The sequence below is a fragment of the Lissotriton vulgaris genome, chromosome 9, assembly GCF_964263255.1.
Source record: "Lissotriton vulgaris chromosome 9, aLisVul1.2, whole genome shotgun sequence".
Classification (NCBI taxonomy): domain Eukaryota; kingdom Metazoa; phylum Chordata; class Amphibia; order Caudata; family Salamandridae; genus Lissotriton; species Lissotriton vulgaris.
This window is the reverse complement of record NC_141697.1, coordinates 98991747-99017138: the sequence shown is the minus strand read 5'-3', so window position 1 is coordinate 99017138 and position 25392 is coordinate 98991747. Positions and strand designations below refer to the sequence as shown.

The 25392-nt window shown below is 45.8% G+C and overlaps 1 protein-coding gene across 3 annotated transcripts in view; it reads right to left on the bottom strand.

The window, feature by feature from the left end:
* ZFYVE26 (zinc finger FYVE-type containing 26) overlaps positions 1 to 25392 on the bottom strand; it is a 710441-nt gene that overhangs the window by 653427 nt on the left and 31622 nt on the right. For all 3 annotated transcript variants that reach the window (XM_086937127.1, XM_086937129.1, XM_086937128.1), the window contains exons 2-4: positions 20588 to 20663; positions 8208 to 8297; positions 1496 to 2024 (exon numbers count right to left, since the gene is read on the bottom strand). In XM_086937127.1, the coding sequence (XP_086793253.1) occupies positions 1496 to 2024; positions 8208 to 8297; positions 20588 to 20663 (695 nt within the window). The remainder of the gene's footprint in view (positions 1 to 1495; positions 2025 to 8207; positions 8298 to 20587; positions 20664 to 25392) is intronic.

The following is a 25392-nucleotide window of genomic DNA, read 5'->3' as shown; positions in this document are numbered from 1 at the left end:
CACATGCACTGGTCCCGATCCGCCTGCAGACTGGGAGCATTTTTTAAAGTCCCTTACTATACTCTCGCTGAACAACGCATGCGCTTTTGGTTCAGCGAGACCTAAAAACGACCCTTAGTAAAAAGTATGCACTAGCAATACTTGTGATATGTGCCTTCAAGTTCACAACTCCAATACAAATTCATACTGTGACCCCTTTTGGCAATACACTTCACTGAGGGTACAGATGATGCTTCATTATTAGATTTTCATTCAAGGACTATTGACGGCAACATACACTCAGTCATAACTGTTTTTAAACATGCCCTAAGAAAATGACAAACCTACCTGATTAGGTCAATGTTGGTTAGCTCTGGCCCGACAGCACAACTGACTGCCAGAGCTTCTCTAAATACTCTTCTAAACAAGCAGTGGCAAACCTAATGTGTGTGTGGCTATTTTGTACTAAAGCATGCAAAAACAGGCATTCACAAATGATAGTCTTGTGCCTTTGCTTGCATATGTGAGTATATTAAAATCAAAACTATTGCCTTTGCCAATGCTTGCTACTTGATAAAAGAGTGACATTTTGGTGCATGTATTTGTGAAATGAAGAAGATAAGACATTGCACAATAAATCAGGCCATTCACACTATATCAAAGGCCATTGTATCTTGGTAACAGTCGGACCCTCGATTTAAACTGTGCATTTAACATGCTGGCTTATTTGAGACCACTTTACATTTTGCAATGACATTGTGACAACCTTTAAGCCTCTTTCATATTTTTTATCCTAAACCATTAAAGGAAATGTGCTGGAATATGGTTTAAGCCGAAATGGCATCTGTTGGCAATCATAAATACAAACAAGCCTACTGAAACACTGTTTTAATAAACATTAATTAAGGAGAAAAATAATGCACCGCCTCGGACAAAGATCAAGTGTTAAGAAGACTGATACTGTGTTCTTAAAAAAAACGAATTTATATGGACAGTGTTTGAGTATGAAAGTCATTTTCTGTGACTTTTTTTCAACAGCTACCGCCAGAACTCCATATTTTTAAAGGTGATGAAGCAATAGCAAGACTTGCTTTACAGCATGCAACCATTCACACCGTAAATAACGAGTATCACTTAACATCTGTCCCAAGAGCATAAATAAAGTAAAACAGAAAGAAGTTAGCTCCCTTTGTAGGTAGAAAACCTTCTAGACGGTCTCATCATCTCATGAGCAACAATATTTAACCTGCTAAAGGTCATGATTTGTGTTCTAGTAAAGTTTTCAAACACTAGATTAGTGCAACACCTTTCAGACGAAACCAGAAAATCATAGAACGTATTGGAAGGGATAAAAGGAGGCGGTAAAGGCCTGCATAGTTATAGCAGAGGAAAAAAATTAAGTTGTTTTTCAGGCAGGTAAATATTACAGATAAAAAATGTGAATCAATATTGCAAGAAAAGAATTCTATGTTGCGTATCCCCTTAAAACAATTACAGGTTAAATAAATGTCCATACCTTTTTCTGGCGTCTTTGGTCCTACAAGCATCTCTCTAATTCGCTCAGTGGCAACATTTTCGTATAGGCCAATAAGGGCATGGGTTTGCTTTCTTAAAAGACAGCCAAGAAGTTGCTCCTCCTTCAACAAGCATCTTGGATCAATGCAGATGTCAAATAGCTCCTTGAAAACGTATCGCAGTTCACCTGCCTGGTGTTCCACATTGAAGTGCATCAAGCTTAAAGTGCGGTATATCTGATGAGCAGTCTCAGAGCTCGACTCTTGGCTGTCCTCCACTTTCTGCAGTGACTTCAGAGAAGCCAAGAGGAAATCCACATAAATCTGTTGCAGAGTGTTATTGTACTCCACTGCAGAGCTGTTTGTGTCATCAGACAACAGGAACTCTATCAAGACCTGGACAAGTCGGGGCTTTCGGGCCAAAATCTTTTGGAGATCGTTGGTTGTCCGGATGCTGAGCCTCAGGGCAATGGCATCCTTTTTGGCTTCTACAGATTCACAGTGGCTGTGCAGAAATGCTTCATATAACTCCTGGAACAAGGGGACAGGTAAGATTTTAAGGACTGTCGCGTTAAATAAGGAAACACTAATAGCATTAGAAGACTTCGGTGTAAAATAATGTAATCAACCAACTTCATGGAACAAATCACTGAGCTCTGGAAAAATACTCTGGAACAAGTATGACTTGCTATAAATTATAGCTCCACCAAACACTGCTCCAAAGGGCACTGTCAGAGTTTCTGGACTTGTGTATTACCAGTGATGACATAAATTACCACCAGGATGCAGTGGGAATCAAACTATCAGAGGGTAACTGCAGTCAGGAGGTAACAGCATAAATAAGAACACATTTGTGCACTTAACAGCTAAAGAAATAGCCAGCATTTGAAGCACACCGTTGGTCAAAAATTACATTTCAATTGTATTGGCAAGGTTGGGGCCTGTTTTACTTAAAATATTCCAAAATTACTTTGCAAACCACACCTCCTAAAAAATAAAAAAAATACATTTAAAAACGTAACCTCTAGTCAAAGGGACTGGAAGTCTTGTCTAATGGATTATGTATTGGCAAGAAGGCAGGAAGTCCAAAATCTCATTTTAATGTACGTAAAAACACCTCACATCTATTGTTCTAAATAGATCTATGGTCTTCTTTATACCCTATCCGGGTGGAATTTTATTTTACGCTATATGATTTATAACACTACTGATATCCACGGGTGATGTATGTGCTATAAAAAAAACACTTAATAAATACGAAAATTCAGATTCTGTGCTTTTCGTGGTTAAATAGAAATTAAACATACTTTAAAGAGTCTCTCTCCAGACAAAGTCAAGTAGAGGAAGGCTACATACCAGATGTAAGAAAAAGGCCTCTTTCTACATGATCACCAACAAAGATTTGGACTGATGCTGCTGGTTTATCGACTCCTAGTACACTGAGGCCTTCTGACTAAAAGTGCCACTGTTCTAACCCATTAAAGTGTGTATGTTAAATTGGCTACCCCCAATTGACACGAGCTGCTTCCTTTTAATTCTCAAGTATATGGTACCAAGGGTACCCAGAGCATGGAAGTTGTGCTACTGTGTGTGGCAAAGTTCAAGTATTGCACCCAGCCTGCCACTGCAGCCTAGAGGAGCAGTTTTGAAAATGCTAGTTCAGCTTTACCATTTAAACAAATGGCAAAGCCGCCCACTTCCCTAAAAGATATATATAAAACTCCTCTAAGGCAGGCCTATTGAGCCCTAAAGCAGGGAGCTGTATGTTATTATGTAGGACATATACGTTTAATATGGCCTAACAGCAAAACTTCCAAATTATCGTTTCTAGTGTGAAAAGGTCGGCAGCCCCATTGGCTAATATAGTTACCATCTGACCTATCAGTCCGGCTAACTTCTGAATGGGAATACCAAAGTGGGTACTTGAAGTTATCAAATTAAATGTGGCACTAAACTAGACTCGATGCAAATGTCACTTTTAAGGAAAGGCAACTTTTAGAAAGTTGTCACTCTGATGCCCAGTTTGTTCAGTGGCCTTACACAGTTGCTGGCAGCCAATCAGCCTTCTGCCTTCCCGGGGAGTCGTGTGAACGACTCCCAGGCTCAGAAACAATAATAGCCTGCTACAGAGGAAGGTGTTACCACCCCCTTGCAGGAAGCCACACAGGGTTTTGGCCCAAAAGGTGAGCATCAAAGGCGAAGCAGCCTTTTGGAGGGCAAAAGGCCAAACACACTCATGTTCAGGTAGACAATCTGGTGGCGGGAACAGGGAGGGGGACCAGTGACCTAACTGATTTTCCATGGGCGTGCAGCTCGCATGTGGGCACCTCTAAGGTGAGCTACCAAGCTCCTAACATCCTGGGAAAGGTTCAAACATCTTTAGAGAAGGCAGAATAGTGACCTCTAGGATTGCTAGAGGACGCACATAGCCACAAGTCATTCACAGGGCGGGAGGGATCCTGGTAGCCAATTGGCCAGTGACCGCACCATCCCCCCAGGTAACTTTCTGGCAATAAATATAGCACCCCTGGCACCCTCAACCTCAGACCACGATGGAACAGGAGAAAGGATTGACCTGGGAAAGAGAGGCTGCACTGACTGTTGGACTGCACCAGCTGCACCTTGGGCTAGAAAAGAGAAGGCTGTGCCTGTGGCTCCTGGATTGTGGAAAAGTCGCTCCCGCGCCCCAGACCAAAGAAGTGAGTCTAAGGGTCAGTCGGCACTAGGGCCATCAAAGCAGCTGAAGTAGCAGATTCCAGCAAGTCAATGTCCACATTCTTCAAATCGCAGCTGTCAGCCACAGCGCAACCCAGGAGACTGATCCTCGAAGGCCGAAAAAGTTGCACCGGAGTCTGCCGGACCCAGGAGTGTTGTCGGAGTCCAGATTGGTCACAAAAGGCAGACACCAGCCTTAACAAAAGAATAACACTGAACCCGCTGTATACAGAGATCAGTACCCCAGCCGCAGCTGGCCATCTACTGGCTCAAAAAGGACTTTGAGAGACACAGACACCTGCAGCCAAAGTCATCCCACATTCCCTGTGGACTGAGGAATAACCGCAAGGACACCCCTGTCGACTGCACAGCACCCAGAGCATCTTTCAGCATACTGCATCCCCAGTATCAAGACCACTGAACTGAAGTCCATGGCGGTCTTGATTCAAAGTGTGGGACTGGACTCAAGACTGCTTTGGTGAGCAGGGAACTGTCCAAATACTTCTTATTGCCCTCCCTCGACCTTCTCCCTGTCAGGATTGGTCACCCCACTAGGGCCAGAGTAGCTGATCACAACTCTTTCAAACTTTTCAAAAGTTTCTAAACTTTAAAGTTACCAATGCTTGTTTGTGTTTTAAACTAAAAAGCTAAGATTTACGTTTTACTTAAAAGGCTGTATCTCCGGAAACCTCCAGTGGATTTTGCACATCTTGGTGTCGACAAAATCATAAAAATATAATCTATTTTCATAAATTGGTGTTAGATTTCTTTCATGTTGCGTGACTTTCTTATTTTATTGTTTGGTGCTTCTAAATTCTTAGCACTAGTTCCTGAATTTTAAGCCTTTCTGCTCGAAGCCACAGCTACCCAGGGTTGAGCTAAAAGCTTTACAAACAAGCCTGACTGGACCCAAGACAGAATCGCGAGTGTATTACATGGTAGGGTCGCACAACTATACCATCTAATAAACCACAATCCTCACGTCAGAGGAACTTGAGATACTCATCGATGACATGATAAACTTACTAGCATTCTATTGAAAGGCTAGGCAAGGATGGACTCCCCTCGAAATTCACAAGTGGTGAGGTGAAACTGTGGTATTAGTAAACCTGATTGTATATCCTACAGCCTACTCCTAAAGCCAACTCATCATAGGCCCACATCAATGGCTCAAAGTTAGCAGAGTGGAAGGTTACAGCAGGTGTTGAAGTGGGTATTTCCTGCTTCTGAAAAAAAAGTTATTTACAGAGTGAACATCAAGCCACAAGGGGTTGTGGTTGCTTTACAGAAGTTTTGGTTTCTATAGTGTAAACACTAGGGACTGCACAGAGAAGGCAGGCATCTCAACATAGACGTGAGAATTAAAGAGAGCTGGGCAAATTCAAATGGAAGTCAGAACAGCAAGCCAAAAAGAGTTCCGTCTGTGGCTCCAAGAATTTAAAACGATTAAATGCAGGCTTGCATTAGACTGATATTGCAGAGTCACACACACAGAAGGCTCAGCTCTTACACTTCTTTAGTACATTGATAAGTATGTGAAGCGCATTTTACTATCAGCCATATTTAAATAGAGAATAGAACATACAAATGCAGAAAATCTACAAAAAGATTACAAAAATCCACACATAAAAATATAGTAAAATCATTTAACCTAGCACTGGATAAAATACCAAACAAAGTCATGACAATATAAGGATAAAGTGCTCTAAACATGATTGATTTCAAACTGGTTGGGTAAGAGGAGATTTTAATTAATAATAACAAAGCATAAACAATATGCAGTAATAAACATCTCTCGTTTCAGCCAGGCGTGATCAATAAGAGTTGCAGGGTTGGAGCTTAAAGTGAGACAGATTCCTACAGATAATCACTTATCCACATACTTGCATCCAATTACTTTACATGTTCATGCAAAATAACATTTACAGGCAACATTTCAGAAGAAATAAAGACCTCACTAATATTTTTCACAATTCTAAAGCTTCCCTCTGTGTGAAGTACTGAACCGACAAAGTTGATGTTCCTAGTTGTGCGGCACGGCTGACTTTAGTGAAGATGTGCATTCCTGTTCCATAAAATATCACATTCTTTGCCTTCACTGCAACATTTGAGATGTTGAGGGTTGGCCAACCACACACCAGAAGGGGCGTTCTTAGAAAGCCTTGCTGCTTTCACCATAATTATAAAAACAGAAGGGTTCTGCCAAACTTCTCAGCATTAAGAAGTTCACAAACTGTGTGTTTAGTGTTTTCATCTCACTGTCAAGAGGAGGAAAGACAGCACCCAGAATTTCCTCGACTGAAGGCCTTTACATTGGTTTAAAGATACTCCACCTTCTTTTAAAACTGGTGCACAGACCCTACACACAAACTGCTCATGACTCTGCACTTCAACCCAGAGTCGTCTTAAGGATTCTTGGAGTCCCAGGCAAGACATATTTTAGGAGGCCCCTGTTCGTAGCAACTTTCCATTTTATTACAAATACTCTGCTAACTGAAGACTGAATGATGCCAAATAAACTTTCAGAAACAGTCTCCCACTTTAACAGATGAACTATGTTCTTTCCTGGATCTTCTTATACTGGAAAAAGAGAGTCAAAGATAGCAGTAGTCAGAGAAAAGAGAGGTTAAACGGCAGAAATAAACAAAAGGTGAGCTAGAGCAAACTCACTTTCCAGGGTCCCCTTGAAAGATGGAGGCCCTAGGCAATTGTCTATTTTGCCCAAGTCTTGAAACGTCTCTGCTTCAGTCTCCGATTAGTGTACTGCAGACTCTTGCCCAGGGCTTCGTCCAAAGCAGATATTTTCGTATTAATTATTTGTGAAGATTTTTTAAAGTCTTCACCATCAGAATCATTTGTTTTGCAACAGGATTCGCCCCTCCCCCTCGAGTTCCTCCCCCACCCTCATTGGCCACTTAGGTTCTGGCCCCTACAGAAGAAATCCTGCTTTCCAGCTTTATATTCACTTTTAGAGGGATCAGAGCAGAGCAAGTCTGCTGTCTGCTCTACAGAAGGACGGTACCCACAAATAATTAATGCTCACTGGCTTACCACAACATACATGAATTAAGGCCTCCAGCACACCACAAGGAGGTGAGCATGATTACTAGCCTCAGTTTGTCAGAGTAGTGCTCTAAGGCATATGGTCATTTCATCCTCTCTTTCCAGTGTCACCACTTCAATCAACATTGGGGATCTCCCGGTGGATAGGGTTTAAGCCTTGGGTCTGATATCCACGTCAAACTGCCCTCCTACAAGGGGAACCTCCGAAAGAGGCAACCGCCCTCAATGCCATAAAGTCAGGCCTTTCAACATATCAGAGCGGACCATGCCCTCCATCTTTGTAATCAACACTTTCTGTGGCATGGGAGAAGGAGGAAGACTCCAGGCATTGCTATCATTTTCCCATCTAGGAGACACAGTGGACCTCTGCTTTTGCTAAGAGAGTTTCACACCTCTCACCACACTTCACAGTTCCACTGAGTTCAACCCATTAATTGACCTGCGCAGGTGCTTTAAAGAATGGCAGCCATCTTGGAGCAAGACTGATCTGCCCCCTAAGTTAGACATTTAATCCACTGTTTATCTAATGTTTTGTCTTGGGCCAAAATATATTTTTTATCATTTGTGGAATTTAGGCATGACAGGTGACTACAAATTGTAAATGTTGTGGAGACCCTGGTGGGTAACAGAAGCCTTTTTGCAGAAGCTCCTATCCTCTAAAGGAAGTCACAGAAAGCTGTAGGCAACCCATTGTAAACTATCTAACTTTAACAGTGATGTGTGTCAGAAAATATCCTACTTTAGTGCAAATAGGACTGGGAAAGGGATTCTAGACTGCAATTTGGTTCAGATACCAAGGGCTTACACCTTACAAGTTTCCTATTTGTGAAGTAAGGTCTAAAAAAGGCACAGTAAAACGGACGTTGAACCAGCAGGAACCAATGTTCTCATAAATATCCTTCAATGAACATGCCAATGCAATAGAAAACGTATTACCTTCATAACTTCCTTCACAAGATCATTCTGTAATTCTTCTAAGAGTAAGAGGAATTCAGTTTCATTTCTGAGAAAGGCTGGCAACGGTTTCTGAAACAGGCATTAAAGAAAAGGAAGGTAATGCTTAAAAATGATCAGCAAATAAAATGCACTTTGACAAATGTCATGAAACGTTCAAATGTGTATTTAATCGAAGCTTGGTCAATGCAGCACCTTGATTATATACACAAATTACCTGGAAAAAAATCCTGTTTAAATTGACAGATGACTCAACAACTTATAGCAGCAATATGCAGATAATCAAAATATATTTCCAATGACAGTCATTATCTAAATACACTGCGGTGTTAAGGCACATTTCCATGTAATCACCAATATTGTTATGAGATGTACTTTTGAGTTGTCTCTCTCTCAAGAGGGTCCATAACTACAAAGGGGAACACCCTAGAGAACTACATGGAAAGCCCATTGAAACTATTGCCCATGGTCAACAACAAGAGCAGATGGCTGGAAACTGTAAAATTGAGTTATGCAGAATTAGACAGTTGAGCTGCATCAGTTGAAGAGTAGATCTAAATTATCAGGAAGCAAAATTACAAGCAAATGGAACTACTGATTAATAACAAACCAATATGGTACAATACTTTCTACTAGAATTGGTCAATCCTCTCCAATATTACAGTATAACTCTTGACTGGTGGACACACCTGAAGAGAGGCCCTCATTAAAGTGTCTTACCTCTCTTCTACCCCAGACTCTACAGCTGGCTTTCACCTCCCTCTACTCTTCCTACTTCTCTGCCTATCTCATTCACTTATACATCCCAGCCGCCTCCTTACCTTTTGCACCAGTGCCCTCCGGTATCTAAAACGGATATTCTGCTCGCTCTCCTCACTTGATGAAAAACCAATATCAATAGGCTCCTCTTCGCTTTTTCCCCACTATTGCTGTAATGTATACTGCTTTGTACATTTGTAACCTCTGTCCTCGTTTGTGTCCACGTTCATGTGAAGTTAGGTTTGAGCTAAATAAGAGTATTATGTATTCATATATGTATCAGTCATGCAGAACCTGCTGACACAAATATAATGATCACAGACCTGCGTAGGGAATGTTCATTAGGAGGCAGGGCAATCAAGCAATTGGAGGGACTGTACAAGGGCAAACATCATATCAGGACCTTCTCTCACTTTGCTTCCATCCATGTAAAAGCTGAAGGGCTTACACTATGTACTGAAGTTCCTCGTCTTTGGAAACTGATGGACCAGGACTTCCCTCCACCGTCCCAAACAACAAAAGAACTGCACAGACGTTATTTATTTATTTATTTTTTTAATTTTTGAAAACCTTTATTGTGCTCAAAGACAGTACAAATACGGGCCCACAACCAACCGGCCGGCCACGGTCACACAATTAGCACTGGTGCATGCAATACGGCGCCAGGGTAATGCGGCATGGCAATGGTTACAATACAAGAACAGACTGGAAAGCGCCGTCATACCTAGGCACAGGAGCAATGTAGGTTAATTTCAAAGTCTTTTTTTTGTGCAAATATTAAGGTCAGGTCATACTACTCCGTACTTAAACAACGAAAAGAGAAAAGCAAGGTCCATGTAGGCGGGACTCGACAAAAAAGACATCAGTTTCTGGCAGAGCAATTCACAACATGCAAGTCCCGACCAGAGGATGGCCACAGAATAGTCAAACCACAGGAAGCTGCCTCAACAACCCATCTTCAATGGCTCCACCACCCATCCCCCAGCATGCCTAACACGGGCCTAAATAAGAAGGGAAAATCATAAAAGAGCAAAAAAGGTACCATAGAAAAAAAAAACTCAACTAATAGTTAACCCCCCACCCTACACACATGCAGAGGCTATGGCCTACCCCCCCCTAGCAGAGTGTCTGTCGCCCCGTAAACCCGAAATATAGTAAGAGAAGAGAAGAGAGGAAGAAGAGAAAGTGAAAGTAAAAAATAAAGAACAAATTCCAATGACATAGGGAGTAGGAACAGGAACCCCGTCCCTAAACGCCCCTAAGAAAAGATCCGGGAGGAGGGTCAATTAAACATGCGCGCAAGCTCCGCCGGTCCAATAAGCAATCCCCACCCCAATAGTAACGTCAATAGAGCTGCAGCAATCAGTACAGTGGGGGGAGAATCAATGCGCAATCAACAATAAAACCAGCCAAGTTCGGGGTCCACCCTACCTCCACACACCCGCCCGGGTACTAAGCAAAGAAAGTCCCCTATCCCTGGCCAGTCCTGGGGCTCAGTCTCTCACCCCCTCCGCACACTAGTCCAGTGTATTGCAGGAGAACAAAGGAAGATGGCCGCTCGGGGGAGGGGGGAGGTGCACCATCGAGGGAAGAATGGCGTCTGGTCCCAGGAAAAGAATCCACCTCGGTCCCAGTCCGCTCTGGCATGGTCCAGCCGTGCAAATCACAAATCAAAGCAATCCGAATCCAAGGCAAGCATGCCGGTGGTGAGGCAGGAGGGCAAAACACAGGTAGCCCGGGCCATGATCTCTCGCACAGCTGCACACAATCCAGCGTGGGGCAAGGGGGATACACTGTTTCGTTGATGGCATTAATAAAGGGTAACAGACCATTACCAGCTCCTGCGATGGCTACAGTATCTTCCACTGCGGTCTCACGAGACAATGTTGCGGCGTCAGGCTGCAGCAACTCCCGGCCGGAGTCGTGTTGGAGACAATGCCCCTGTCCCAGGCTGGAGTCTCGGGAACAGGCATCAAGTCGTGCCCCCAGCGCGTTACAGCTGCCCCTCAACTCCAATCGCAACTCACCCAGGGCTGCAACAACGTCAGCAAGGGTGAATGTGGGCTGTAAAGACCCCATGTTCGCAGTCCCGTGGGGAGGAGTTGCTCCGATCCCTTTCACGCCGGGGAGCTCGCTGCTGTGATGGGGGGCTGTGTAGACTGTATTTCAGTGGCCAGCCGTCTGCTGCACCATCTTGAGTCCTGCCCAGCACAGTGCGGGGAGAGGCAGGGGGAAGCAGCGGGACGCGGTCAGGCGGTCACCGATCACCCACCGGCTAGCAAGGATCTGCCCGTCTCGGTAGATCATCCGAGGGTCGACAAATGTATGGGGAGGCACGCAGATCAGGGTTGGGTCAGCCTTCGTCCGCCTGAGGGACTCTGGGCACGGAGCAAAAATATGGCGGCCAAGAACAAAGGACCCGCTGGCAAGGCGCCCAAGCCGTCCGGCACCATTCAGCCCAGGAAGTGTGCAGCGGTCCCCGTTGGCAGGCAGTGCACCGGTCGTGGTCGCACAAGAAAGCGCCGTCCAGTCGTATCACCCCCGTCACAAAGCAGCTGTGGGAGGGGGCGCGAGGGCAGCAGGGCGCTGCGGAAGAAGCTGGGTCTCAGGCCAGGGCACGTCCGTCCACAGCGTCTGAATCCGGGCGGGTGGAGAGGCCGGCGGAGCACCGGCAGCAGCAGCTCCGTCTCCCGCACCTTTTAGAATCAAAACTGGGTAGCCGGGCAAGCGGGATCGTGGTGCGGGATTCCGGGGCCGGCGGAGCCGAAGGCTGCGCGTCCGTTCAGGTCGCCATCTTGGCTCCTCCACAGACGTTATTTTTAGGGATTTTTGCAGAGTCTGCACATCAATGCCCAACAAGAACAAAAATGAATGGGGATCAGCGAACATATAGAGGCCTGAATGAGTAGGTGTAAATGTCTGTATGGTATCTGAAACCACCTGAACAGGATAGCTGATGTCAAGTTACTGCGGACAAAAGAGCTAAATCACGAAAGACTGAAACAGATGTCCACCGTCTACACACAAACAAGTATAAGGTGGGCGAGTGGCGAAGCAAGGTTCTTCAAAGCAGTCCTACTTCTGCTAAAGGCACCTACAGCTTTAGAGTCGACATTGCCAGGTGGAACACATTCTCTGGCATGAATGAAACAAAAGTGGTAAATAGTCCCAAGTGCAATGGCTGTGGCCAAGCAAAGCAGAAGCTTTCACTAGGGATCCGATCTACGACACAAGCTCAGTTAACAATACCCTCCTATGGGTGGCGAAGCCTAGCCATGCAGCAAGTTGGCCGCTCTTTGAGGTGCTCTGCCGACTGAAATTAATAACTTACCAAAATCCGTACCCATTGACAGTCTGATCAACTGCAGAGAGGCTCTAATTGATTCCTGATGACACCGTGACTCACCTGATAGGCGTCTCTGCAGTCTGCAACGCCACCGCGGCGTAATACCAATCGATGGTCAAAGAGACCCGCGAGGGAGCTGTGTCCATCGCCACAGGGCCTGCAGCATCTACGCCTTTCTGACAGGGAGCTAGACACAGCGACGAGGAGCTGGAGACCAAGTGGGCCTGCCTGACGGTTGAGGGCCGAGCCTCCGGCCGGGGCAGCGTGACACTGTCCATGAACAGCTGGAGACCCTGGGGGCAGGCACTTAGAGGGAAGGTGCGGCTGCAGGCGGGTTGCAGGTCCTGAAGAGACTGCGGTCGACTGGCTGCCCCTGGGAGACCCGGAGGCGAAAGGAAGGCGGGGGAGCAGAGGACGGATCCCGGGGTGGGACAGAAGAGTCCCCCAGAGACACCCATGCCCCCCGCTCTGCTCTCTGTGCGAGACTGCGTGGTCCTCTCGGCCACAGCCACTGCTGCTGTCGGAGGCAGGAGAGACTGGAGATATCGACAGAGAAATCGACCTGCAATGACAAACACTGGCCACAGATACAGCATGACGAACGCCCACAGCGGGCAACGGACCAGGAGCATCGAATAAGCGATGATGCGCTGAGGGGCTGGGTGGGGAGAGACCAACATGTGGTGGGGGCCTGGCGCTGCGGGAGAATCCTGCTCGGGACCCCTTCTCTCCAATACACCAGATTCGTGACAGGCTGGGAAAATTTCAAGCAGAAAATAAACTCGCTCAAAGCTGTACCGAGAATGCGCTGCGCCCAGGACTAAAATTCATTGTAGCGGATAGATGCTGTGGCTGCCCACTCCTATTGTGACCTCAACGAACAGGGGGGGCACCAAATACCCCCTCCCCAGACACTGCTGCCAGGGGGAGATGACCTGCGATACTGACGCACAAGCCGGCCCTCAGCAAAAGTGCACAAGAAGGGGTAGAAAATTCGCGAATAAGCAGCAGGCCTGACGGAGCTGGGCCATGCAAAGACCAGTGACCGGCCAAAGTGGAAACCTGAGGCGGGACGGACAAGGCCCCTTATATAACTGCTTCTACTACACAACTTCCCTTGGAGGGGACGGCGGTCAGGCAGCTCACCCTGATGGGGATGCACTCAAGGAAAAGCGGATTCACCATTGCACCGAGTGCCCGGGTCTGAGACCACATGCCTTCCTGAAGCCCTCTCCCCGATAGCGAGGGCCTCGTGTGACACCGGGACAGCCCCAGGCTGAGACAGAGACTGCTCAGAACAACTGCACTAGCACACCAAACCCAACCTCTGAAACTTGCACTGGCGGTATCCTTTGGGGCCCCTGCTGATCTTCACACAGAGGAGCAAATACTTGCTGCAGCTGGAAGGTAAAAGCAATAACTAGAAACTTCAACAACATGGGCAAACCTGTCACCAGACAGGCCAAATTTCATTTCTAGAGGGAAAACAAAAAAGAAAGGCCAAGTGAACACACCACAACCCACGACCAACCCCAGAGGAAGACACCTAAGATGTCGACATCAAGGAAATCTTGGTGGAAGTTAAGTTCAGTCTCCGCAACATAGACACCAAACTAGACCTCTTGGCTAGTCACCTCGACAGAATGAAGGAATGGGTGGATAATCAAGATAACAGTATGGACCACCTTGAAACCAGAGTCTCTGAAGTAGAGGATGACGAGACAAAGGGAAATGAACAACTATTCAAGATGGAGAAAGTACTTGAAGTAATAAGAGCCAAAAACGAAGACCTGAAGGCGCAATCTAGACAAAATAACCTGAGAATTATTGGAGTCCTGGAGTCCACGGCCATAGACAATATGGAAAAATACATAACAAACATGATCCAGAAACTGTTCGGAGAAGCACTCTCTCCTGTATTCATATTAGAGTGGGCACACAGAACGCTGACCCCCAGACTGCCACCATGCGCATCAGCCCGCCCTATTATAGCGTGAATCCTAAACTTCAATGATAAAGACACGGTGCTGTGGTTTTCACATGAACACATTACAGTTCAAACTGCCCGAAGAAATTTTTACCAGCTAAAAGATTACTCCAAAAAGAGGAGATAAAATACGCTCTCCTCTTCCCAGCCAAACTACGCATTACACATGGTGATGCCAAAGCAGCCCTCAAATTTGCTAAAGGACGGATTGTAAAGTCGCCCAGACACTCTCTAAGGGATCAAGATCATGAAATATGGACGAAAGCGACTAAACTTTAAACTCAAACCTCTCTATTCCGCTTCAAATAATCACCACAGTACAAAGTGGCAATACAACTGAATGAGACGACCTGCGCGGAGTCCACTTCAGGATTCCTTATCACAGCCTGAGCGATCTACCGCCGATGGAGCTATTCACAAGGGGTGAGCCACTGTTTCAGCCGCCCAGCCGGAGGAAGGCTGGGGTGTACGCAAAGCACTTCTTCGCCTCCAGGTATGAGTCCCACACTCTTCTGCTTAGACGATGGAGAGGGATGGACTACTCAACCAAGTTCCGGCATTAGAGTGAGGGGAGTGGGTCATCTCTCTACAGTTCAGAGAGTGTTAGTTATTGTCTATGTTTTAGAGTAGGTCCCTGTCAAGTAAGTATACATAGGTAAAACACTGAAGCAGGCACCAAGAAGACGACCCCCCCCATACCAGCACCCAGATACCCATAATGTACCAATGGCGCCCACAGGATGTAGGCTTTTAACATAGAATGTTAGAAGGCTCAACGACCCCAGGAAAGCTCGCCTTGTCCACACATACCTCAACAGACACAACATAGATATCTGCTTCCTTTAGGAAATACACCTTACCCTTCTACTTTAATCTCTACGATAATACGGGAGAGATACCTGAGGAAACGCTAATAGAATACTTTGATACCATCAAATTGCTGTGGCATGACGATGTGAGGGGACAGTACTTGGACTCACCCTTCACTGAAGAGGAGGTCGTGCACGTCATCCGAAGTCTCCCAAACGACAAAGCCCCTGGTCTGGATGGCCTAACCGCCTCTTTTTTTAAAGAATATGCCACCCTGCTTGTCGCCCATATGGTAGCTATGTACTAAGCATTATTAGTGGCTCATTTCCATACTGAAACCCGGGAAACCGCAACATTTATGTGACTCTTTTCGCCCCTAGTCAACGATTGACATTGTTTACAAAATCCTTTCTAAACTGATTGTCAATCGAATATGCTCCCTTTTAATAGACATAAATCGCCCTCATCAATCGGGCTTCGTCCCAGACCGTTCAACAGCACATAATCTAAGAACACTGTTAGCAAACATGTAATGTGTGGAGCCCACATTAGCAGCGGGTGCCGCCCTCTTAGATGCCACGAAGGCGTTTGATTCACTGGAATGGCCTTTTCTGTTTGGCCTTCTCAGGAGATTAGGATTTATCCCCAATTTCTCTGCCTTATATCTTTGCTATTCTCAGTCCCCAATGGCAGGCTTAAGCCTTACCGGAATGACATAATAATCCACATTTGTAAAGCGCACAATCACCCGTAAGGGTCTCTAGGCACTGGGGGCCGTCGGGAAGATTAAGCAAGCTATTGCCCAGAGTCACATGGTGCTGGACTAATCTGCCGCCGGTACCGGGGATCGAACCGTGATCCCCTGATTCCGGAGTCAGTCGCCCTAGCCGCGGCGCCACACCTCTTCCTCATCAGTCCCATTCCCCAGTACAAGAGGCGCCTAACAGGGATGTCCTCTTTCTCCAATTCTGTTCGCCATGGCGATGGAACCACTAGCAGCCCAACTACGACAACACCAGAGGCACAGAGGGCTTAACTTCAGAACCCTCAGAGTGCTGATCTCAATGTATGCAGATGACATAGCTCTTTACGTTCGAGAACCCCATATTAACCTCAATGCGGTTATCTGAGGGGTCAAACACTTTGGGGAATTGTCGGCCGTCAGATTAACTGGGCTAAGTCCATTATATCCCCTCACGAACAACACCCTGAAATTTGAACCGGAATACGCACCAACATGGGCGACGGAACCAGTCAAATATCTGGGAGTATTGCTTAGGTGCGACAGCGGGGACCTCTGGACAGCAAACTATGGCAGGGCAATCACTTGGCAAGAGGACAGACTCCCAATATGAAACCGTCTACCGCTCTCCCTTTCGGGATGGTTGGCAATAGCCAAGTTGGTGGTTTTGCCAAAATTACTGTATCTATTTGTCAACCTGCCACTGACTCTATCCTCCCAATGCCTAAAGCGCCTAAGATCATTATTAATAACACTTGCATGGGCTGGGAAACAGCCCGGGATAGCATGAGAAGTCCTCACCCTGCCCTACAGTTGGGTGGATTCAATGCCCTAGATTTTACATTATATGCAGAATGCGCTCAGGCTCAATATGCCCACTACCGGACATATCCCATTGAATTTTAACTGCAAGTGGCGGTGGAGGCACACCTGTTACATCACATCCCCCTGTCCACGGCACTATATCACCCGTACAGACGCACACGCACAGAAGCAACCACGCCCAAATGCGTGCGATGGGCGTGGGATGGCCTAAGACTTAGGGCACGACTCCCATGCCTTTATGCTCCCTCCATTCCGAAAATCAACTACCCACTAATACCAGCACCGGTGGACTCCAATAATGAAACAAGGCACACCAGAGAAAATTATGCACATTTGCAGACCTGTACCCAGGGGGAAGATTTCTCTCCCCCTCCTGGACACTGCACACTGACCAATGGTCAGTCACAGATATCTTCATATATCAACAACTTAGAGCCACTTGTAAAGCGCTACATAACACCTTCCCAGAACCCCAGCCCGCTCTTGATGCTCTGGAGTACATGCTGACCAACGCAAAGCGCCACAAACTGATAACACAAATGTACAATATTATGCAGAATAGGGCACCAGTGTGCATCCCGAGAGCTTACGCCCAGTGGGTGGCGGACACTACCCCTCCTATAAGTGAGGAACAATGAGCATACTGCTGTGGGCAGACTGAAGCCCTCTCCCCCAACTACAGGCTGCGACTCATACATTTTAAGTATCTCCATCGACTATACCCCACACCTGCCCAGCTGCAACAAATGGGGATTGAGGGAGGAGTCCTGATGTGTACAGTTCTTGCTGCCCCAAGCCTATTTTATGCACCTAGCTTGGGATTGCCCAAACATTGCAGATTATTGGACGCCAGTGCACCACACCCTTCAACAAATCACAGGACACGCCACAACATGGACGCCATTGGTTAGCCTCTTGGGGTATGTCAAGGTAGAACCACAGGAATACCGACAACTACTGGCCATGCTCCTCTTACTAGCTAAGCAGCAAATAGCCAAACACTGGGGAGGGAGGACTGCACCACGAATAGATCATTGGTTGTGAGATGCAGCCTACTGCCATAACAAGTTACCGGCTTACTAGGAGATGATGCAGCACGGGTTACAGCCTTGGGAGATTTGGGATCCGCTTCTGGCATTTTTAAGACAACAAAACATCACCTATCCTGAAGAAACAGGGAACAACAATTAGAGACACTGGGCCGGAGAGGGCCGGACGGGTACAAAAGAAATGGGGGATACGAGAGGCTTGATAATATACCTCCAGCTATAGGGGATCAGATCTACCGGAGACAAAGAAGACATTCATGGAGGAAACTAACTGTATGCTCAGCAACTGTAGTGCTAGACATAGACAACGGACCACGATGAGAGCTTACTTCTCACAACTCATTAAATTGGCAGAGAACTCTTCCAAAACTCTCTTCACAATAGTGAAGGATTTTGTGGATTTTGAAGACCCAGAGTTCTCCCACTCAAGCCCTTTGCAATGGACTTTCTGATTTCTTTCAGGATAAAATTATCAAGCTATCTTCCTCTTTTGATTCCGCGGCATCTAGTCCCTGGTCAGCCGAGCCACACTCCCAGCAATGCTCATTTAATTTCTTTGATGAGCTCACGCTAGATACAGCCATGAAACTACTCAGCCAGGTTAAATCAGGATCACCACTAGATCCAGTCCCTGCTAAAGTAATGGGAAATCTTACCCCGGTTTTAATCAACCCTCTCCTTTCCATATGGAATTCTTCCTTGGCCCATGGTCAGTTCCCTTCAGTGTGGAAACAAGCTATGCTGCTCCCCATCTTAAAAAAATCAGATGCGGATCCTACTCAATTCAGTAACTATCGCCCGATATCCCTTCTGCCTAAACCTGCTAAGATCCTAGAAAAAGAGGTTCAGAAACAATTGGCCCAGTACCTAGAAACTAATCAGCTGCTGCAAGACTCCCAGTCCGGATTCAGAACCGGATACAGCACTGAGACAGCGCTGCTGGAGGTATCGGAGACAATCCGGGAGTCAGTGGACAGGGGTGAGGAGGCCATGCTGGTCCTCCTCGACCTGTCCGCTGCATTCGATACAGTGTCCCATGATATACTCCTGACTCGTCTGCAGCAGCTGGGGATTGGTGGCACGGCCCTGACCTGGATTAAATCTTTTCTCTCAGGGAGGTCCCAAAGGGTACTCCTTTGTCCCTTTGAATCGGAGGATTAACCCCTTCTGTGCGGTGTGCCCCAGGGCTCGGCCTTGAGCCCTCTTTTGTTGAACGTGTACCTAGGCCCGCTTGCCAGGGTAGTTGAGTCCTGGGGGGTCAGGGTGGTCTCTTACGCTGATGATACTCAGCTCGTCTTTTCCTTTAGAGACCACTCTGACTCCCACTTCTCTAACTTTCGCAACTGCCTTGGCAACATCTGCTCGTGAATGGCTTCTAATCATCTGGTTCTGAATACGGACAAAACGGAGGTGCTTTTCTTTAGCCAAAAATCGCCCTCCCCGCCACCCTGTGGTGGCCTACTGTCCTGAACCCCCCTCCTAGTCCTGTCCAGTCTGCCCGCAATCTCGGCTTCCTTTTTGATAACTCTATGTCCTGTAAAGCTCAGGTCAATAGAGTTACCGCTGCCTGCTTTAGAAAGCTGCACATGATTAGGAAGATCTTTCCCTATCTCCCTCTGGTGTCCCGCAAAACGATTGTCCATGCTCTTATCACGGCACATCTAGATTATGCCAACAGCCTGTATGCCGGTGCCCCCCTCTATCTCATTGATAGGCTGCAAATTGTTCAGAATGCGGCAGCTAGACTCATTGGAAACATCCCTACCCGTAACTCGGTTTCAGCCTACCGGAACGAATTACACTGGCTCCCCATCTCCCGTCGCATTCAATTCAAAATTCTGATCCTTGCCTTTCGTGCTATACACGGAATTGGCCCGGCTTACCTGAGTAAAAGACTCAAATTATCTGTATCAGTCAGATCCTTGAGATCAAATAGCCTTCGTCTTTTGGTGGCACCCAGATTTCGTCTCGCCAGGAGTGGCGGCAGAACGTTCGGAGTGGCCGCGGCCAAGTATTGGAACAGCCTCCCTCTGGACCTCAGGTTCATTGAGTCAGAGCAAGTTTTCCGACGCAAACTTAAGACCTGGCTGTTCACCAATCTCTGATTAGTTATCCTTTGAGGCCCTATGTAGCTTCGGGTTACGATGGACCTGCACCTGGTAGCTCCCTCCCAGTGATTAACATGTACTTACAGCGCCGGGACACCCCCTTTGGGGGTAGCTGCGCGCTTTATAAGCTTCTTAAATAGAATAGAATAGACAACAAATAAAAGGTCCACCTATGTATCTCCTTTTGCCCCCCACCCCCGTTTCTCCCTCTTTCGTCCCTACTCCCTCTTTTTTCTCGAACCTGCTCTTTAAGTTGTATGACTATTTGAAAAGCAAATTTAAAAAAATGCCTGACTATAGCTGCTGCAAATAATACTAACTTTCAATCCCTACAAACTTGGTTGGGTTAAAGATTTGCTCATCATTTCTGAAGATGACAGAAATACACTGTATTGTTGCAACAACAACAGAAAGTGCTGGTTCAGCTTTACCCCAAAACATAACCCTGGAAATGTAACCTGCTGAATACATCTTGACTACTCTACCAACTGAGCCACTAAGCAGCAGACCGCCTGAGTAAAAACAAACAGGGGCTTACATCCTTCAGCCAACCACTGAGTGTGGTCTATGTACGTCTTTACGTAGTCCTTAACCTGGGATTCTGTAACGTTGGTTAAAATTGTATATGGCTAAAGCTATATTCAAAGTACTCCAGAACAAGTAAGAGGAAGCAGAGAAAGGAGACTGACAAAACATTTGAAATGGGGTAATAAAATGCATCAATTGTCTCACTTACGTGATCCAGAGCCAACCACTTCTCCAATGAAATCAGCCAGAACCAGGCCAGGCGCTGTGGGGTGCTTTTCCCACATCTGAAATCAGAAGTGTGGCAAAATTATTCTTCATCAAAATGTTAAACCAGAAATTCAGCACTGATGTTAATAACACGATGATAGTGGTTGTTAAATACCCAGATGTTCAGCCTCTACAAAAAGTAAAATGCACAAGGCAACAAAACATTTTCAGAGGTATGGCTACTTGTACTATCAGCAGCAGGTAAAACTGGTCACCTCGAGCCATACTAAGCAGAAGAAAAACGGGTGGAAATCAAAAACGATTTAGTTTTATGGAGGCAGCAAGCTGTTGTAATGTTCATGTGACACTTCCTGCACCATATTTTCTCTCAACGCTACAATGCTTTAAGAAGAAGAGATGAACTTAACTTCTACAGATAACTCTTGTAGGAGGTCACTGCATCTCAAAATATTTAAAATCGTGAGAGAGGAAATAAGGTTGTGAAAGAGGGGATTCAGACAGCATTGGCATCTGGGTTGGATGTGAGTGAGTTTATCGAAATAAAAATTGGAATTACAATTCCTCTCCCCATTGTACTCCCGGAATATCTCCGTTTACTTTGTTGAGGTGCAGGGAAACATATACTCTTCTTTTACCAATGTGGTTGAGGGAGATGTCTGGTGATGATCAAGTTAACTTGAAGGATGTGTCTGGCAGGGTGGTCTCAATACAGATCCTTATGAAGAAGAATTTTGTCAGGAAATGTTGTTTGAATGGTGAGGACGTGTTGGTTGGGCACTGGCTTCTTATTAAGAAACCAGTAAAAGTTAGGAAAGTTGAGTCAAAATTTCTGATGCCTGAACAGGTGTGCAAGGTCAGTAAAGGAGCTGCTTTTGTGGGAAATAAGGGGTGGTGAAAAAACAAAACTTGTTAAAGTATCCCCTGAACAAGCTGAGATAATGCATCATAGAAGAAAAAGGATTGAGGACGATCTTGATTGGGGGCAGGATTGGGGGTTGGTTCGTTCGGCCCCACCTGATGAAACGTCTCCATCTCAGGTTAACACTAACACTACACCCTAGGTTGACACAGACACGTGCATTATTAGCTCATCCAGGGGGCGTGTCATTAAGACACCAAAAAGGTTTGCAGATTTCATTAGATATTAAGACATCTCTGTCCAGAGTTTTATTCCAGATCATTTTGTTTGTTTAGTAAATGTTTGATTTAGTTTATACTTTGCTTTTGTAACATGACTTTTTTATGTTTCATTTTTGTTGGGGAGAAGGTGTTGATATATTGGTAATGATGTTTTAATGCATCTCGCTGGTAGCGCAAGATGCATTGGAAGCACATTGTTGTAATCCTTTGAATGTGGCTCGCGCAAGGAGTGGTCGCTGGCTGAGGTTTGAATGGCATCAGTTGCCGTTCGATCACCGGTGTAAGAGGCCGCTCCGTGCAGTGAGTGGAGTATTATGGAATAAATACTTCATCTTTCAAGAAAAGCATTATTGCTAATTATTTCAGGTACACACCAGGACTCTACAAATCGAAATACATTATCATACTCCACAGACCACCCACATGTCATGAGGTTAACTCACCTAGTCCTGTTACCAGCTAAAGAAAATGTGACCGCCATCTTTAGGCGGACTAAGATGGCAGTTGCATTTGTTGCTTTTTCAGGAGGTTGTGATTGGGTGAACACGGAGCATACATGACAGAGACCATGTTATAAAACATTTTTAACTGTGAGCTTTTAGTTTCGTATATTTACATACAGTATTGCACAGCTCTAAGTTGAATAGTGATGCTGATAAGTACTTTGGTTGTTCGCAGCATAGAGTTCAGATTTTTAGGATTACGATCCAACGTACGGCCGAGTCAGTCTCCCAATTAGAATGAGGTAAGCACGTGGTTCCCTTGTGACATGGAGATAATTAGGGGCATGTTTAGTTTCGATGTACTTTGTTTGTTTTAGGAAGTCCCCTGAAGAAGGGACTTAATTGTCCCGAAATGCAATGGGCATGAAATGAAATAACCTGGATGATTATTTGCTATATTGAGAAAAAATACACTGAATAATTGTAATGTAAAAACAACCTGATGAAAATTCATGCTTGTGAATGAATTTTATAGATGGTATATTATGCATTCAAAAGGTATGCAAAGATAAAAACAAAGATCAAAAACAGAGATTAAAAGAGTGATGTATGAGAAAGTATTTTGAATATTGTGGTTCATATAAATGATCAATTAATATTTTGTGAACAGTGCACACTGCATTCGAGTCGATTGACTTGTTATATTATTAATGTATATAACGGACGTGTGTTGACAGCACACGTAGCAGTGTAGCACCACTGGTCTAGAAGTATACACATTGGCGAAAAAATAGGAGTGCACCTTGGATTGACCTATTATTTCCAGAAACTACTGGGACACATTTTGGTGAAAAGTTTACTCCGTCACCTACTGAAACTGGTTTATCCCGACCAGTCCGGATTTATTCTCTGCCGGAATACTCTGTGCAAACTCCATCGCCTTGCACACATCCTCCATGCCCCCTGTCTAGAAGAAGACTAATATGCTCTTGTCTTCCTTAATATAGAGAAGGCATTCGACTCAGTCAGCTGGTAGTATATATGGCTAGTCCTGGAAAAGATGGGTCCGTGTGCCAAATATATAGCGTGTGTGAAATCTCTTTACACTCAGCCAAAAGCCAGGGAGGGCACTGGTCGCCTAGTATCAGACGTGAGCAGATTGCAGAGAGGGACCAGGCAGGGCTGTCCCCTATCTTCCAAATTGTTTGCCTTAGCAATGGAGCTGGTGGCATGCATAATATGTCAGGTGCTCCGTAGATGGGAAATATCAATGGGACAAACAACTCATGTAGTGTCCCTGTATGCATTTGATGCTATGATATACTTGCGCCAGCCTGACATCTTTCGGCCCTAATCCTCCTTAATGTGATGAAGGAGTTAAGAGAAATCTCAGGCCTCCAAGTTAACCATCTTAAGTCTGTATGGTTTCCATTGGGATGGCTGAGGGGACTTGAGGCCGCCCGACTCCCTGAGGCAGGGATCCCCCAAAGCGTGGACAAAGCACGCTATATCGGCATGTACATAGCACATGGGAGTGCAGCAGTGCCATGCACTAAATATGGCACATGTGCTGTACAATCTTAAACCGTCTAATATTTTTTGAAACTCTTGAGTTCTCCTTGATGGGGAACATGGCCTTAATCAAAATGGTCGTGCTGCTGCAGTGCTTTTATGTCCTGTATGGAACAATATTTAAGATCCCCGAAGCGTTTTCCAGGAAGTAGACAAACTCCTGGTGGAACTACTGTAGGCTGGGAGGTGGTGTAGGATTGGACTGGCCACACTGAAGTTGGAATGAGGTGGTGTTGGGTTGGACTGGCCACACTGAAGTTGGAATGGGATAAAAGGGGAATGGAGGTGCCAGACCTCGAGCTCTACTACCTAGTGTACCACCTACAACATGCTGTGAACTGGTTAGATGAGGAACCTAACTGCACCACACTGGGTGACCTCTACCCCTTAGGCTGATTCATCAATCTGCAAGAGGCAGCAGAATCCTTTAATTTGGGACAGGGTCAGTTTCTCCAATATGCTAAAATTGCAGCAACAGCCCAGGAGATTTGGACTGGTTTTTCAGATGCTCCCAGTGCTACACAGACGCTGGTTACACTGCTGACTATGGCGGATGGTAGACATCTCATCTCCCATATCAACCGTGCTCTGTGAGCTGATAGACCCAAATCTCCCCTTGGAGGACACGTGGCACAGACCTACCTAGTTCCATATCACGACTAAGGAGTGGACAAAAATACACCAGGAAGTGTGAGATGTCTCAGACAATGCACATTTCAAACTTGCTCAGTACAATATAGTACATATCACGTACCTCTCGCCCAAACATCTATACACAATTTATATTAATATAGATGCTGGGTGACCACGTTGTAGACGTCATGTGGGACTGCCCCCAGATCATTCGTTTTTGGGACACTAACCTAGAACATCTGCATACTGCTACGGGGTCAGACAATGCCTGTTGAGTTTTGTCACAATTAAAAAAAAAAGAGGAAACTTAGCAGGAAGTTTTTGATGCTTGGATTGATGCTGGCAAAGAGCCGAATAGCTATTAGATGGCTTAACCTTCCAACGGCTGTGGGTTTGTGAGACATGACCAAATGGGTGGTATAGGGAAAGGGACATATGAAGAAAGCGAGGTGTGACAATAAACTGCAGGATGACTTTCTAGCAGGGGAAGCCAAGATAATTGACCTTGTTGAGAGTGATTGCTCTGCCCCCACAACAGGGTGGTCACTGGGGATGGAAGTACCACACTAGCGTAGTCACTACGGCGATGGGAGGTTGAGAACCACGAACCCACTAAGAGGTCACACACTTGGGGTTGAGGCTCAAGAACACACTGCGCAGGTGCCCTCCTGCAGCCCTCTGTATGGCTTGTATCCCTTGGACGCTGGGCAATAGAAAGAGCAGTGCATAGGAGGGGAATGGGGGGGGGATTCCATGTTATTTCCTCTTTTGAACAAAATTCATATGCCTAGGTTGGGCCCGATGACAGTTACAGTTGCACATTTTGTATGACTTGTCGTGCAGGTCCTGTAAAGTTTTTTCTGAGGTGGCATTGTGTACTGTTAAAATGTTAATAAAACCATATTACAAAAGAAAGGAAGGACAGAGAAAGAAGGGAAGATGCAAGAAAGAAGTAAAGAAAGAATGAAAGAAGAGAAAAAGAACAGGAAGCAAGAAT